At 39.5% G+C, this 17755-nt stretch overlaps 1 protein-coding gene across 6 annotated transcripts in view; it reads right to left on the bottom strand.

The window, feature by feature from the left end:
- ipo11 (importin 11) overlaps positions 1–17755 on the bottom strand; it is a 433130-nt gene that overhangs the window by 328403 nt on the left and 86972 nt on the right. For all 6 annotated transcript variants that reach the window (XR_011353505.1, XR_011353506.1, XM_069924487.1 and 3 more), the window contains 2 exons: positions 15255–15360; positions 11629–11755 (listed from right to left, as the gene is read on the bottom strand). Coding sequence is in view for 4 of the 6 variants with exons in the window: in XM_069924487.1 (XP_069780588.1) it covers positions 11629–11755; positions 15255–15360 (233 nt within the window). In the remaining 2 variants the exon portion in view is untranslated. The remainder of the gene's footprint in view (positions 1–11628; positions 11756–15254; positions 15361–17755) is intronic.

Raw genomic sequence — 17755 nt, 5'->3', positions numbered from 1 at the left:
ACTACGCCAGCTAGCTGTTGGATGCAATTACATGCCAGCTGATTTGGACAACCAATTATTGGATCAAGTCGTACAGCACTGCAGATCAGATAAACTCAGAAGACGTCTACTGGAAAGAGGGAATGAGTTGGAACTCACCGATGCTTTAACCATTGCTGCTGCATTAGAGGCTGTTGAAGGGCAATTTCATACAATGACCCTGAAAGACAACTCAAGCCAGCAAATTAAGAGGCTCTCACGTCGCCATAATCAGCCAAGATATACGCCGACACATGACGTGGAGTGTTATCGATGTGGAAACCGAGGTCACTTTGGAAAAGACCCATATTGCCCGGCCAAAGGCAAAGTTTGCAGAAAGTGCGGAGGTAAGGACCACTTTGCAAAGAAGTGCAAAAGCAAGTCCAATGCAGACCCGAAGAGGAAGAGTACAACTTCCAAAGGCAAAGCCTGGGGGAAAGGAAAGTATCCTGGAAAGAAAGATACCATTCGCCAGATAGACGGTGACGATGATGATACCCAGGAGGGACAGAGTTGTTACCAATTTACGTTGAATGAAGGACATCATGAGAAGGTCCCAGTGATCATTGGTGGAGTGACAGTGCAGGTCATTGTAGATTCAGGCAGTGACAGTAATGTGATTGATCGACATTTATGGGAGAAGTTGAAAAGGAAAAAAGATTATCTGTACCTCAAAGAAGTGTTCCAAGAAACTGTATCCATACACAGCAACCAAGCCATTGCAGACCATTGGATGTTTTACTGCAACTGTTGAAGCTGGAGATAAGTACACCGAAGCAGAGTTTATGGTCATAGAAGAGAGGGGAGAACCATTGCTGAGCACAGCGCAAGACCTGGCAATACTTCATATTGGAGCTTGTGTCAATTCAATTCAGTCATACGAGGATATGAAGCAAGAATTCCTGCAGTCTTCCAAGGAGTAGGAAAGCTGAAAGGTCGACAATTGAAGCTAGCGGTAGATGAAACGGTCAAACCCAAGGCACAACCAATGCGCCGAACTCCGTTTGAACTTCGTGGGAAAGTCGAAGCCAAAATTAAAGAATTGATCGAACAAGACATTATTGAACCGGTGGAACATTCGACACAATGTGTCAGTCCAGTAGTGATTGTGCCCAAACCAAAGGGTGACATAAGACTATCTGTTGACATGAGAATGGCCAATGAAGCTATAATTAGAGAACGACACCCTATACCAACAGTGGAGGAAATACTTCAAGAACTAACTACCAGCAAGGTATTCTCAAAAATTGATCTGAAATGGGGCTATAATCAATTAGAGCTGGATCCAGGTTCCCGAGATGTAACTACATTTGTGACTCACTGTGGATTGTATCGTTACAAGAGACTATCATTTGGAATTAATGCAGCTTCGGAGATCTACCAGTATGAAATCCATCGAGCGATTCAAGGCATTCCTGGAGTTGCCAACATTTCTGACGACATCATAGTCCATGCACCAACAAAGGAAGAGCATGACAAACGGTTGAGGCGTGTACTATCTAGACTACAGGAGGCAGGCCTTACCGTGAATGGAAACAAGTGCCAGTTCGGTGTGTCAGAAATGGACTTCATGGGACACAGACTTATACGGGAAGGACTAAACCCTGCAGAAGCCAAGGTGAAAGCTATTGCAGAGGTACGTGCACCTCAGAACGCAACGGAGGTGAGGTGTTTCCTGGGATTGGTCAAGTTTTGTGCAAAGTTCATTCCTAATCTCGCTACAGTGGCAGAACCACTAAGGAAACTAACCAGGAAAGGTGTACCATTTCATTTTGGATCTGAGCAGAAGAAAGCGTTCACAGCACTGAAGCAAAGCCTGACAGATGCAAAAACTCTTGGATATTACGATCCGGCGGCATCAACCAAAGTCATAGTGGATGCCAGCTCGGTTGGTTTAGGAGCCGTGTTGGTCCAGATGCATGATGGAGGACCAAGAATCATTGCCTATGCCAGCAGATCGTTATCAGATGTGGAAAGAAGATACTCTCAGACAGAGAAAGAAGCACTCGGACTTGTATGGGCCTGTGAGAGGTTCCATGCATATTTATACGGCATTGAATTTGAACTCATCACAGATCATAAGCCATTAGAGGTGATCTATGCACCTAGATCCAAACCATGTGCCAGAATAGAGAGATGGGAACTCAGACTACAACCCTACAAATATAAAGTAATCCACATAGCAGGGAAAGCAAACATTGTTGATCCGCTGTCCAGATTGGTGAAGGATGGAGGTCCACAATCCAAGTCAGAATTGGGAACAGAAACAGAGAGCTTTGTACGCTTCGTAGCTATTCAGGCGACACCGAAAGCTGTGACTACGAAGGAAGTGGAGAGAGAATCTGAACGTGATCCAGAACTCATGGAAGTAAGAGAATGCATACAGAGTGGACAATGGGACAAGTGTACTCACAAGGCTTACATTCCCATTAGAGACGAACTTTGTTGCATCGGACAGTGTGTATTGAGAGGTTGCAGGTTGGTGATTCCGCAAAGATTGAGACCGAAGATCGTATCCTTAGCGCATGAAGGACACCTAGGCATTGTTGGTACCAAGCAAAACCTCAGAACCAAGGTATGGTGGCCAAGTTGTGATAAAGACGCAGAGAAATTTGTTAAAACTTGTCACGGATGTCAAATCACAAGTAGGAGTAATCCGCCAGAACCGATCCGGAGTACGCAACTTCCGACAGGACCATGGATCGACGTATCTGTTGATTTTCTTGGACCCTTACCGACGGGTGAATCAATTATGGTAGTGATAGATTACTACAGCAGATACTATGAGTACGTGGTGTTGAAGTCCACAACCACTGAAAAAACAATACAAGCGTTAGCAGAGATATTCGCAAGATATGGATTACCTGTTACATTATACTCTGACAATGGTCCACAATTCATTTCAGAGACATTTACGGAATACATGAGGACCACAGGTATCCACCATCATAAAGTAACTCCGAAATAGCCGCAAGCCAATGGAGAAGTAGAGAGACAAAATCAGTCCATTGAAAAACGATTGAGGATTGCACACGCAGAAGGACAAAATTGGCGAGAAGCATTGCTATCTTATGTGGCTGTCTATCGAGCAACGCCTCATGCAACCACTGGAAAAAGTCCTGCAGAAGCATTTTTTGGGAAAAAAATCCGCACAAAAATGCCAGAAATAAAGGAAATCCGAGACGACCAGGAGATGAGGGACCACGATGCTGAAAAGGAAGGTGCAGCAAAGCTGTACACAGATTCGAAACGTGGAGCCAAGTACTCAGACATCATGCCAGGAGATAATGTTCTAGTGAGGCATGAAACTGGTGGTAAGCTAGACACACCTTATTACCATATGGTGACAGTATGGTGACAGTCAAGTCTCCGACTGGAATCCTGTATAAGAGAAATGTCTCAAGTGTAAAAAGGTACCAGTCCAGAGATACATCGAGCGAAGAGGTTGAAAGGCCAATACGAGATGCTGAAACTGAGAGACCTGATGATGTTCCAGAGGCAGTTACCAGCACTCCTAATGAAGTGACTAGAGCGCCAGAAACACCCGAAGCCGTGGTGAGCAGTATTTCCGACGCCGAGAGTGAATAACCGAGAAGCGACGACAATATCGCAGGCAGGCCGAAACGAAACCGGAAAGTGCCCAAATGATACGAAGACTTTGTGCCATAGTTTTAATAAGAACTTTGGGACAGTATTTAATCTTATATCATAAAGTGCATGTATGAGTGCTGTAGTAAGTAAATTTTATGTAGTTGACTTATAGTATTACCATTAGTTACGATGTTTGTATGTTTCCGAGGGATATTGGTAATTGAAGGTAAAGTTTATTTCTGATTAAAGGAGGGATGTCATGATAATGAATATGTATGAGATATACCGGAATTCACGTGGTATGAGAGAGAGATAAGAACACAGGCAGGAGAAGAAAGGAAACGGGAGAATAAAGCCACTGGGAGAAGTTTACCTGATAAATCTTGTGTTTAATGTTTTATTAACTTCACATTTCGGGCCACAAATGTGACAATTATCACCCGTTTTGTTTGCTTTAGTTATTGAACCTTTAGCACAATTAATACGTCAGAATGAAAGTATCAAAGGTATGAGAGTTTTGAATGAAGATTATAAAATAAATTTATTTGCGGATGACGTTTTGCTGTATTTGGTGGATCCTGATGTTTCTCTGCCAGCACTTCAAGATTCTTTAGAGATTTATGGTCAATTATCTGGTTATAAGGTTAATTGGACTAAAAGTGAAATTTTATCAATTAGTAAAGATGATTATTCAATGTTTAGAAATATTACGAATTTGAAGTTAACGAAACAAATTAAATATTTGGGAATTAATGTTAATACTGATTACCAAAACTTATATTCACTTAATTATCTTCCTTTAATGAAGAAGATTAAGGCAGATTTAGTTAAATGGAAAGATTTACCTTTGGGTTTATTAGGAAGAATTAATACTATAAAAATGAATATTTTTCCTCGTATACAATATTTATTCCAATCAATTCCCTGTTGTTTACAAAAAAAGATTTTTTTGAGGACTTATATAAGGTAATTAGGGATTTTTTGTGGAAAGGAAAATTCCCTAGGGTGGCGTTGAAAAAATTGACGTGGAATTTTCAATTTGGAGGGTTACGACTACCTAATTTTCAATTTTATTATGAAGCAGCTCAATTTAGATTTCTTAGCATATTTATGGCCACACAAGAAACGCCTAGTTGGGCACAGATAGAATTGGCAGTTATTTCTGAAAAATTTTCGAATGAATTTTTATTTCGATGGAATAAAAATTTGTTATGAACTTATGATGTACCAATATTAAAACATTTAATGAATTTATGGACAAGTAAATTACATAAAATGGGATTGAAAAATAAGTGGTCAGGAAGATTACCATTATTTAATAATCAACTTGTTCCTTTCACGGTATCTAATACTATTTTGAAACAATGGGAGGAGAAAGGAATACATAATTTATCTGACTGTTTTTTAGAAGGTCATTTTTGTTCTTTTGTAGAATTGCAAAAGAGATTTGATATAAGTGGTCATTCTATATTTGTGTATTATCAGTTAAGATCTTTTGTAAAACAGGTATGTGGTCGCCAAATGAATTTATTGTCTGAAAATGATTTTGAGAAATACGTGCTCTCATTTCCAAAAAAGGGTTATATATCAGGCTTGTATCGTATTTTGTTGGAATGTGAAAGTAAAATAGATTGGGATAAAGATAAAATGAAATGGGAAAAAGATTTAAGCTTAACAATAACTGAAGAAGATTGGTCTGAAATTTGTCGTAATAGTGTTCGAAAATTGATCAATGCTAGATTGGCGATGATCAATTATAGTTTTATACATCAATTATATTTAACACCCGAAAAATTTAAAAAATTTGGTTTTAGTAAGTCAGATCTTTGTTTTCGTTGTGATCAGGTTTCTGGTACTTTTTTACATGCTGTTTGGTTGTGTGATCGGTTACAACAATTTTGGAAAGGTATTCAATCTGTATTTAATAATCTATATAATCTTCATATTGTATTAGACCCTGATATATTTTTATTAGGGAATATGCAACCGTTGATTGATTTAAAATTAGATAATTACCAGATTTCTTTTATTTATTTAGCGTTGGCAGTGGCTAAGAAATGTATAGCGATTACTTGGAAGAATAGAAATGTATTGTCTTTACATAGGTGGTATTCAGAGATGAAGTTTTGTTTGGTCATGGAAAAAATATCATTTTCTATACAAGATAAGATGTCTTTTTATGAGTTAAAGTGGACCCCATTTATTGATTATATATAATTTAAATAAGTTTGAATTAATTATTTTTTTTCATTTTTTTTTCTTTTTTTTTAAAAACTTTTCATTTATATATATAATTTTTTCTATATATATGTTTTTTATTCCTTTTTTTAGTTTTTTTTATTAGTTGGCTTTTTTTTCATTTTAAGTTTTTTTGTTTGTTTTTGGGTTTTTTTATATATAGTTTTATATAATAAAAATGTTGTGGACTAATAATTAATACTTAATTAATATTTTTTTAATATATATATTGATTTTCTTTTTAAGATATTTTTAAAATTTTTTTTTCTCTTATTATACTAACTATTAATTCTTCACTCTTTATTGTGGGGGTGGGGAGGGGGGGGTTTAGGGGTTAAAAATAGTTTCTTTTCTTTTAGTCTTAGTTTTTAGTTGTCAGGGGGAGATTTTGAGCTTGGTATTGTATCAATTATGTTACTTTGTATTTGTATTACTTCGTTTTGTATTTTTTTTGTATGTGAATTACTGACTTTCTTTATATGTTAAAATTAATAAATAAAGTTTCAAAAAAAAAAGTATTGACAAGGAATCAGCCTCAACTACTTCCTGTGGCAAAGAATTCCACAGATCTACTGCCCTCTGAGAAAAGAAATCTTTCCTCATCTCAGTCTTAAAAAGCTTTCCCCTTAAACTGTGGCCCCTGGATCTGATTTTTCCCAGCATTGGAAACAACCTACCTGCATCAAGTCTGTCTAAACCCTTAAGAATTTTATATGTTTCTATAAGATCCCCCCCCCTCAATCTTCTAAATTCCAGAGAATACAAGCCTTGTCTATCCAACCTTTCTTCATGTGCAAGTCCTTCTATTCCTGGTATCAGTCTAGTGAATCTTCTCTGCACCCACTCCATGGCAAAGATATCCTTCCTCAGATATGGAGACCAAAACTGCATGCAGTAGTGCAGATGTGATCTCACCAAGGCCCTGTACAACTGTAGCAGGATCTCTGTACTCCTGTACTCACATCCTCTTGCTAGGAATGCCAACATAGCATTTGTCTTCCTCACCGCCTGCTGCAACTGCACGCCCACTTTCAACGACTGATGCACAGCAACACCCAAATCTCTCTTTATCTCCCCTTTTCCTAAACAGATACCATTTAGATAATAGCCGTCTTTTCTGTCCTTACTCCAAAGTGGATAACCTCACATTTATCCACATTATATTGCATCTGCCACGTCTTGGCCCACTCGCCTAACTTGTTCAAATCATTCTGCACCCTCCTAGCTTCCTCAACACAGCCAACCCCACTACCCAATTTCGTGTCGTCTGCAAATTTTAAGATATTGCTATCTATTCCCACATCTAAGTCATTGATATATATTGTAAACAACTGTGACCCCAGCACAAAGCCCTGCAGTACCCCACTAGTCAGTGGCTGCCGTTCCAAAAATACCTACACTTTGCTTCCTGTCCATTAACCAATTCTCAATCCACCTTAATACCATACCTCCTATACCATGCTTTTCAAGTCTGTGCAAAACCTTATCAAATGCCTTACTAAAGTCCAGATATACCACATCCACTGATTCTCCCGTGTCCACTCTACTGGTTACATCCTCAAAAAACTCTATTAGATTCGTCAAACATGATTTTCCCTTCATAAAACCATGCTGACTCCATCCGATCATACCACTACTCTCCAAATGTACTGCGATTGCATCTTTAATAACTGATTCTAGTACCTTCCCTATGACCGATGTCAGGCTAACTTACACATGTCAAACTCAGGCCCGCGGGCCAAATTTGGGCCGTGATATAATTATATTTGGTCTGCAAGATCATATCAAATATGTATTAGAGCTGGCCCGCTGGCCGCCGCACCAGTATAACGCATGCACAGCTAATATTACAAATCCCAGAATGCTTTGCAAATGCGTTGGCGCCGGCCCGTCAGCCCGCTAATCGCCCCCACCTCCTCTGTTTACTTTCATTAGTATCTGCGACCTGTCGCCCAACTCACATGTAATAAACCCCTTACGAAAAATGGCCAAACCAAAGACAGAAAACAGGACCTTTCAAGACAGGTGGGAGGCAAACTCTGACCCCAGAGTTTGATGAACTTGCATCTAAGAAGAGATGTCAAGTATCTGGTTTAGACCCAGGTGCATCAGAGTAAATCACAGTGGAGCAAGCTAAGCTTGGATTAATATTTTCTTTGGTTAACTTTGGACTGTTCATAGTTGAAAGATTGGATTTTCATTGAAGCAAGTTGTTATTTTTTTGACTTGTTGGCTTGTGAAAAAAAATACATTTAAAAGGAGCTTAAAGGCTATAGAGAAATATTATTTATTGAATATTTTATTTCTCATTTGTTAATGCTTCTTCTGGAAAGAGTTTAACCAAAACTATTATTAAACATTTATTTTAATAAGAAAAAGTTTAACATTACATATGTTGAAAGAAGAGAAAACATGCAGATGTTGTTGAAAATTTTCAATAAATATTTAGTTTGGCCCACGACTTAGTCCAAGTTTTTAATTTTGGCCCTCTGTGAATTTGAAATCCCTGGGCTAACTGGTCTGTATTTTCCCAGTTTCTCTCTCCCTCCCTTCTTAAAGAGTGGGGTTACGTTGGCTACCCTCCAATCCACAGGAACTAATCCAGTATCAAAGGAGGTTTGAAAAATTATCACTAATATATCCACTATTTCCTGAGCTACTTCCTTCAGCACTCTTGGTTGCAGAACATCGGGCTCTGGGGATTTATCCACCTTTAATCTCTGCAATTTAACTAATACAACCTCTCGACTTACAATTATTACCTTTATTCCCTCCCTCACATTAGGTCCCCGATCCTCAACAATTTCCTGAAGATTAGTTATGTCCTCCTTGATGAAGACAGAACTAAAGAACCAACCCCTTTCTCTTAACGTATCTATAAAAACTTTTACAGTATTTTTTTATGTCCTCTGCCAGCTTCAGCTCATAATCTCTTTTACCTTTCCTAATTAATCCTTACGTCCTCTTCTGCAGAACTCTGAATTTCTCCCAATCATTAGGAATATTGTTTTTGGCTAATTTTTATGCTGCTTCTTTGGATTTGATATTCTCTCTGATTTCCCTTGTTAGCCACAAATGTGCTACCCTCCCTGATTTATTCTTTTTTACAGGAACTAAATGTACAGGGACTAGATGTCCATGTTGAAAAATCAGGCAGTAGTAGTGTAACTGTCTGTGCTGCCCGAATCAAATAAACAGTTAATAGGTTGCCCATTTACCTCCACTTTCATCGAGGATGGCTGCAGATCGTAGGATTTATCTTGATTTACCTTCATGGAAGCCAGCATTGGATCTCCTTGTGGAAGTGGCATGTAGGGCCTCGCCTCATCACTGGTCGATCCACTGGATGATTCAGAAGAAGTCAAAGATGTTGAAGTCGGGCTAGATGAATCATTGACCCTCCAGCTCAGCATCGTGGCGTTATGTCGACGACCTTGCTTAGTATCAGCGCTTGAGCGCTTCTTCTTCTTTTTCTTACTCCTCTGCTCACTACTAGTGCCAGATGTTGACTCTCTTGCTCGGCAAGCTCTGGACCAATGGCCTTTCTTCCCACAGTTGGTGCAGGTATCTTGCCATGCGGGGCACCGGTTGCGGGCATGTCGCACCAAACCGCAGTAGCACTTCGGGGACCGGCTTTTGCGTTGCTGTTTTGTAGTGCTCAGTAGCGAATCTTCACCATGGGTCAGTCTGGGGGGTGCCGCTTCTGCACTTCTCCCTTCCTCGAATGCTTTCGCCCCTTGTAGCGTAGATCGAAGCATCTTTACTTGTTTCAGAGCGCATTAAAGGTCAAGCCCGGAGTCTCCAGCAGACACTGTCTAACATATCTGGATTCCAGACCGTTTATGAACGTGTCTAACATCAGGGACTCACGGTGGGCTTCAGCCATTACAGCAGCGCAGGCACAGTCCCTAGATAGCCCTTTCAGGGCGAGCGCAAAAACATCTATGCTCTCACCTGCTTGTTGCTTCCGAATGTGAAGCTGGTGTCTTACAAGCTTTGCAGTTTGTCCACACTAAAAATTAAACCCCCTCTTCTGTTCACTAATTTGACCTCAGATTGTAAACCTACAGCTACAAAAAGTAGGCGCTACAGTAAAGAAGAGAGACTCTTTATTAAAAACGAGGTTAAGAGCTTGTTATTAGAAAATGTAATCGAGCCCAGCACAAGTCCTTGGCACGCTCGAGTAGTAGTGGTCAGAAATGGCGCGAAACCTAGAATGGTCGTGATTATAGCCAAACTATAAACAGGTACACTCAACTAGATGCTTATCCCCTGCCTCGCATTTCAGACATGGTTACTCAAATTGCCCAATACGAAATATACTCTACTATTTATCATGAAAGGCAGTTTTCTGCTTTTGAGGCAGATGGCAAACTCTTCCATTTTAAGAGAATTACTTTTGGCGTCACTAACGGGGTATCTGTTTTTCAAAGAGTGATAGATAGGTTAGTGGATACCTACAAGTTGCAGGCCACTTTTCCTTATCTGGACAATGTTACCATCTGTGGCAAAGACTTGAATAATCATGATCGGAATTTACAACAGTTCCTCCAAGTAGCCAAAACCTTGTGTTTAACCCTGAATAATGACAAATGTGAGTACCACACGAAGAGCCTGCCAATATTAGGCTACGTAGTAAGTAAAGGAGAAATCAGTTCGGATCCAGAGAGAATGCGACTCATGGAGCTGCTCCCTCCAACAACGCAAAAGGCCCTCAAGCGCTGTTTAGGGTTTTTCTCCTATTACGCTCAGTAGGGTGGAGCCAATCTACAGTCATAACCAATAGCAAGCAGTCAGCATAATACATTACATCACTACAAGTAGTGATGACAAGATAAACAACCTCTCTCTCTCTCTCCACATTAATAAGAGGAAGATGATCATCCACTTCAAGGATATCCTTCACTGTGATGCATGGCTAAACCATTATACTAAGTGGAATCGATCATGAGAATTTGTCCCTCACATTGCTTCTGGTAATGTATGCCTTTATAATCTGTACCCTCACGTACGTCACCATTATTTTCAAATCAGGGGATCAATTAAAGAAGTGAGTAGTGCTGCCTCACATCTCCTTAGACTAGCAGATGATTCTGAATTCAGGCGCTACGTGTGCAGAGCTTACATGTTCCAGCTCTTTCTGCCAGATGTAAGGTTTCATCTAGCATTTCAGAGATATGCTGGTCAATTATTTGCTATTATAAATTACTTTCTGGTGTAACTAGATGGCAAAAAAAAATCAAGGAGAATTGATGGGCATCTGAAAGTTGCAGGGCTACAGAGAAAGGAATGGAGGGAAATAACATGGATTGGATTGCCCAGCTCAGCATTACCATGAACCCAACAGTCCAAATAGCCTCATTCTTTGTGTAAAGTAAAATTGGCTCAGTGAGGAATGTAATAGACCAAATCAACAGTAACATCAGAGTTGCCAGAAATGAGTTGGCAATCTGGTGAAATTCAATGCAGGACTAAATGCATGACAAACTGAGGAATTATCATGCAACAGATTGAGTTAATAAACATATTAAAGCAAAGCACTGCAGTCACATACAATAATTAATTCTCAGAATATTCTATGGAGGCTCAGCAGATAACACTATCAGGATTGTGGGGTTAGGATAGAAATATAGCACTGAAGTATCAGAAATTTATTTTGTTATGTTCCCTTCTTCATGTTAATTAATTCCACAGATACAAACTACTATAGCAAAAAGAAAAATATAATTAATAATGCAGAAATTCAGAATGTGTTAAAATATAACTTGCTTTAAAACTTACCACACGATCTTGGTCCTGCATTAGATTCAGGATGGCCTCGTACAACATTGGTCTTAATTCAGATTTAAATTTTACAGAAATCCATTGACCAATCAACCAAATTACTCGACGTCGAATAAGCTTATATCTGTACAAAGATAAACAGAGTAGTTACAGATAAGCAATCTCTTTAATAGTATTATAATGCTAACAGCATTACTTTCAATGAAAAGTACCCAAAGAATGAACCCTAATAAACTTGGTCACATTCAATTTAGTTTCTGTTTTCCAGACATCTACAAACAGTTGCCCGGAAAAAAAACTGACTCTTGTTCAAACTATCAATGAAATTTGAATTTGTCTTTTACGGATCAAAAAAGTCCCATGATGTTAATTACAACTTTTGTTTCTGACCAATGAATCCTTGAAATCTCCAAGAATATTATATCCACATAAATTTGCATTCTTATAATCACAAATGCATGCAAATTTCTGCATTTTCCCCCAACCAATTAGAAAGAAAAAACATTTGAGCAAAGTTCTTACACAGGAAAACTTGCAAACTTGTTTGGTATTCATTGATTAATGCTTCCCAGTATATCGTCACTTTCAAGGAATTTATGAATTTACCACACTATTTCAGAAATGACTGGAACACAATCTTATCGGTGTCTAAGAGAATAAATTAGTTTGAGTCATCTCTGCCAGCTCTCAAATAATCCACAAAATGCGAATCTTTTTTTTTATTTTTGAAGAGGCAGCATTCTAAGAGATAATATGGGCTTACACAGAACTCATGGAATAAGTTGTTATTTTTGTTGAATGACAACATTGTCTGACTGGCTTAATGCAACCTAGATTGTATACCTAAAATGGATGAGAGGGGGGGGTGGGGGGGTGGCTTGGGAGGAGGGAGGGGGGGGGAGAAAAAGTCACTGTATATGTGTGAAAAAGAAAAAGTGTATATCATGGCTAAAGTGATTTATGGTGTGAAAAATAAAAAATTAAAAAAATAAAAAAAAAAGAATAAGTTGTTATTTTTGTGAGGTTGAGTGAATGGAAAGGGAACTGTAGCAAAGAAATGGCAAAATGGGAAGAAGGGCAGCAACAAAATTACCAAGAGGCACACTAAGTGCGGGGAATAGAGATAAGGGGCCAGACTTCAGGCTAGGGAAGAAGGTAGCCGAGAGAGGGCAAGAGCATCCATCCTGATGGAAAATTAAAAAGAGTTTAGCAATGGAGGGTCAGGAAATAGGCAGGGAATGCGATGGAAGAGGAGGGAGGGGGAAGAGAAGAGAAATAGCTAAAAAAAGAATTAAAAAACAGAATGTAGAACATGAGAGGCTACAGAAAGGGCAGTAAAGGTGCTGGAAGTGGAAGTGATAGGGGAGCAATAAATTAATTGGTTTGGGAGTCAAGATAGCAAAGGAGACCAGATGGCCCATGGAAGCAGGAAAGGAGTATAGAAATGTGACAAATAGGAAAGGACCTGATATGAATAGTGGGAAATGAAAGTAAGAGGGAAGAATACAAGAAATGGGGGATGACATTCAAAATGTCCATTCTGGCCTTTCTTCTGCCCCACATTCACTTTGACCAAATGCAGTTTTAAACTTAACCATTAGAGAAATCTATTTGTTGTAGCTTTCCCCTTTGGTCCAATTGAATATCACATTGTCAAACTTGATCAATGGTCGTAAAGCTCATCCTTTCACTCAATATGAATTATTGGCTGGATACTTGGAGCATCTTGGGACATAGTTGACATTACTAGTTTTTATCCAAATGTAATACAACATATATTAACTTATGAGCTTTACAGATGTATTTAATTGCCAGTTGGACAATACAAAGGATGTTGCACAATAATGGCCATATAAAATATATACTTTTATTTGTGTTCAAACTTGTATTAACTTTCTAATTTAAGAAAAGAAACAGTAATAAAGTCTTCAATTGGACTAATTTTTTTTAAAAATCAAAGCAAATGAATATATTGGCTGATAATCTTACAAAAATTACATGAGCAAATTTTATTGAATGTGTTAAGGATAGGTGACCAATCCAAAACTTTAATCAATTCATAGCCATAAGTGCTGCCTGGCATCAGTAATTCAAGTCATTTGATTTTATTTTCAACATCAATGAAATGTTGAATTCTTTGCTCTTTACTTATTATGTTTTGGTTCTTTTAAAGCAACATTTGGTGCACCATTTAGAATTCTTAACTTGCCACACCCTACTTCATAACAGTCAACTTCGTATTGCTCACCTGTCAGGACCTTCCAACATTGCATTTGCTATTATATCGAGATTGCAGAATTCTACCCTAAATCAAGTTGTAATAATATACCAAAGCCAATTTCAGTCACATCTTTCACATTAGAAAGCTTTTAAACCTGCAAAACCTATTTCTCTGTAATCTTCTGTTCAAGAAATCCTTAAAAAAATGGAACTGCCATCTCAATAATTTCCATAATCAGACTCTAAATGGTCACGGTCAACTAAAGCACAGAATTAATAAAATAAACTGCATTTTGCCCAAATAACACTTCTCCAGGACTGACGGCAGTAAATGCCTCTTTCTTTCTGTTTAATATTCTTCTCATTTGATAAGGCCCACACAGTCTCCAGTCAGTGAGATCAAATACTCAGTGTTAATTTTTACTTTCTTGCCAATGTCTATTAAGAAATTTGCAGAAATCATCTTCCATTTTAAGAATTCTTTAAATGTAAAGAAATTAGTGCATAAATAATCAAAGATAGCAAAAATTTTAAATGTAATATGCTAATGAATTAAAAGCCAGGCAGTTCAGAAGGGCATGGATAGGAAGGAGGAATATATTACAAAGAGCTGACTCTCGAATCAGTTTGATTTTATCCAGATTTTAAAGCAGAAAGGAAAGATGTGTGGATTATCACATCACATCACATAACATATTGTGATGTTGAATGATGCTCTGCATAAATACTTTTGCAGTTTTGGATAAATTGTGGTTTCACACAATCTAAAAAGTGGATGAACAGGGAAATAGATTCTATGGCAAGAGCTTTGTTACCAATAACTGCTATACATGGACATCAGTTGACCATCTGCATCAATTCCTCAGCTTTCATCAAAATCTCAAGTAAACAAATCCAACAGAAGGCGGCACTAACCTGCACATACAACAGTCTCACAGTGAAGTTCACTTCTCGACATAATGGAAAAGTATCTTTCAACAATGTGGAAACACAAAAAAATAGCTAGACTATATTATCACTTCCATTGTAGTATGATAGCACAAGTGGGTCCGACACAATATTTGATTTCTGCATTAAAATGCTTTTTTTTTTGTAAATATTTCCCTAACAATACATTTTTTTTAAACTAGAAAAAAAAAACAAATTTGGAAGCTGCTTTTAAATTTTTATCAAAAGTATATATCCTATCCTTTCCACAGTGATGTCTATGGTTGTTCATGGGCTGGATTGTCCACATAGAGAATAGTATCGCCTATATGGATAGAAGTTTTAAAAAACCAAAGCAAATGATCTCATTGACTGAAACTACAGGCAGAAAGTAAAACTAGACAACTTAATATATTTTGGAAAATTTTACATTTGAATGTAGACTTGCTTAACTTACATAAGCATTTGTTGCTTACCTAATGTGAGTAATTTGCAACTCAGCCAGAAGCTGGCTTTTAAACCACTGGTCAAAGTCCACAATGTCAAACAATTCATAAGCTGCCAATCCAATTGCATTGTACACTACAAAGTGCAAAATAGAAAATGTCAACAATCAATCCATTTTTATAAAACATTTATTGTTAAAAAACAAATATATCAATGAAAATATTTCCTAGTCTTAGTCTAACTTCGTTAACATAAAATGTATTATTTTGGTAGTTAAAAAATGTGCCGTTCAATCCTTAAAAATCATATATGTTTTAATGTGAAAATATGTACAGGTGCCTAACATTTTTTCTGGAATTCCAAAAACCAGCTTTCTTTGGTAGATGACATCTGCTCATCAAAGATGGAGATTTCGACACAACCCAACCTAACAGCTGTACCAGCACCAGTGCAGGGGAACCGGGAAGGGTGCTGGTACAGGGGGGATGGGGAGGAGAGAGAGAGGGGGAGAGAGAGGGAGAGAGGGGGAGAGAGAGAGAGAGAGAGAGAGAAAAGCACAACTCAGTCAGGTGAGTGGGGCTTGGAGAGAGACAGCAGCATGACCCTGGCGGGCGAGGTGGGGGAGAGATGGCAGCGTGACTCAGGCGGGCGAGGAGAGACGGCAGCGCAACCCGGGCAGGTGAGGGGGGAGAGAGTCAGCAGTGTGACCTGGGTGGGTGAGGGGGAAGAGTGTCAGCAGCGCGACTCGAGCAGCAGGGTGGATGTGACAACGCAACTTGGGCGAGCTTAAAGGGATGAAAATCAAAATAAATCTGAAATCTGGAAGATTCCAAACAATGGTAGAAGTCCAGTCCTGACAATCCCGGATAAAAGATTAGGAACCTGTACTGTAATATCGATGATATTGTGACAGAGTATATAGCAAGGTCGGGTCAGATACAGCAATGAGCTCTCTGAACACTTCTCCATTAACAATGGCGTGAAGCAAGGCTGTGTTCTCGCACCAACCCTCTTTTCAATCTTCTTCAGCATGATGCTGAACCAAGCCATGAAAGACCCCAACAATGAAGACGCTGTTTACATCCGGTACCGCACGGATGGCAGTCTCTTCAATCTGAGGCGCCTGCAAGCTCACACCAAGACACAAGAGAAACTTGTCCGTGAACTACTCTTTGCAGATGATGCCGCTTTAGTTGCCCATTCAGAGCCAGCTCTTCAGCGCTTGACGTCCTGCTTTGCGGAAACTGCCAAAATGTTTGGCCTGGAAGTCAGCCTGAAGAAAACTGAGGTCCTCCATCAGCCAGCTCCCCACCATGACTACCAGCCCCCCCACATCTCCATCGGGCACACAAAACTCAAAACTGTCAACCAGTTTACCTATCTCGGCTGCACCATTTCATCAGATGCAAGGATCGACAATGAGATAGACAACAGACTCGCCAAGGCAAATAGCGCCTTTGGAAGACTACACAAAAGAGTCTGGAAAAACAACCAACTGAAAAACCTCACAAAGATAAGCGTATACAGAGCCGTTGTCATACCCACACTCCTGTTCGGCTCCGAATCATGGGTCCTCTACCGGCACCACCTACGGCTCCTAGATCGCTTCCACCAGCGTTGTCTCCGCTCCATCCTCAACATCCATTGGAGCGCTTACACCCCTAACGTCGAAGTACTCGAGATGGCAGAGGTCGACAGCATCGAGTCCACGCTGCTGAAGATCCAGCTGCGCTGGATCGGTCACGTCTCCAGAATGGAGGACCATCGCCTTCCCAAGATCGTGTTATATGGCGAGCTCTCCACTGGCCACCGTGACAGAGGTGCACCAAAGAAGAGGTACAAGGACTGCCTAAAGAAATCTCTTGGTGCCTGCCACATTGACCACCGCCAGTGGGCTGATAACGCCTCAAACCGTGCATCTTGGCGCCTCACAGTTTGGCGGGCAGCAACCTCCTTTGAAGAAGACCGCAGAGCCCACCTCACTGACAAAAGGCAAAGGAGGAAAAACCCAACACCCAACCCCAACCAACCAATTTTCCCCTACAACCGCTGCAATCGTGTCTGCCTGTCCCGCATCGGACTTGTCAGCCACAAACGAGCCTGCAGCTGACGTGGACTTTTTACCCCCTCCATAAATCTTCGTCCGCGAAGCCAAGCCAAAGAAAAAGAAAAGAAGATATAGCTATGTTTTTGGAAAATATATTGGGAAAGGTTTGTTAGAGTAGGTGACATACAAACACTTAAAAACAGATCTTATTTGAAATACTGGTGCTCTGATAATGCTAGACATATCGGAGCCTCACAGCTTTTGCAAGAGATTTGGAGAGTGTTCAAGATACTTCATTAATGGATTGTTGTTTACAAAAGGCAAAAGATAAAAGATCTTGTTGGAGCCACAGAAAGTCTGGAAGAGAACTTGCTGTCCTAAGAGGGTCATGTGGTTTTGTAAGCAGAGAGAGTCAAACAGGATTTCTGTGTGTGAGAGAGAGAGAGAGAGAGAGAGAGAGAGAGAGAGAGAGAGAGAGAGACT

This window comes from Narcine bancroftii, chromosome 3 (assembly GCF_036971445.1).
Source record: "Narcine bancroftii isolate sNarBan1 chromosome 3, sNarBan1.hap1, whole genome shotgun sequence".
In the NCBI taxonomy this organism is placed as follows: Eukaryota; Metazoa; Chordata; class Chondrichthyes; order Torpediniformes; family Narcinidae; genus Narcine; species Narcine bancroftii.
Note: the sequence above shows the minus strand (reverse complement) of the source record. Positions and strands in the feature narration are given on the sequence as shown.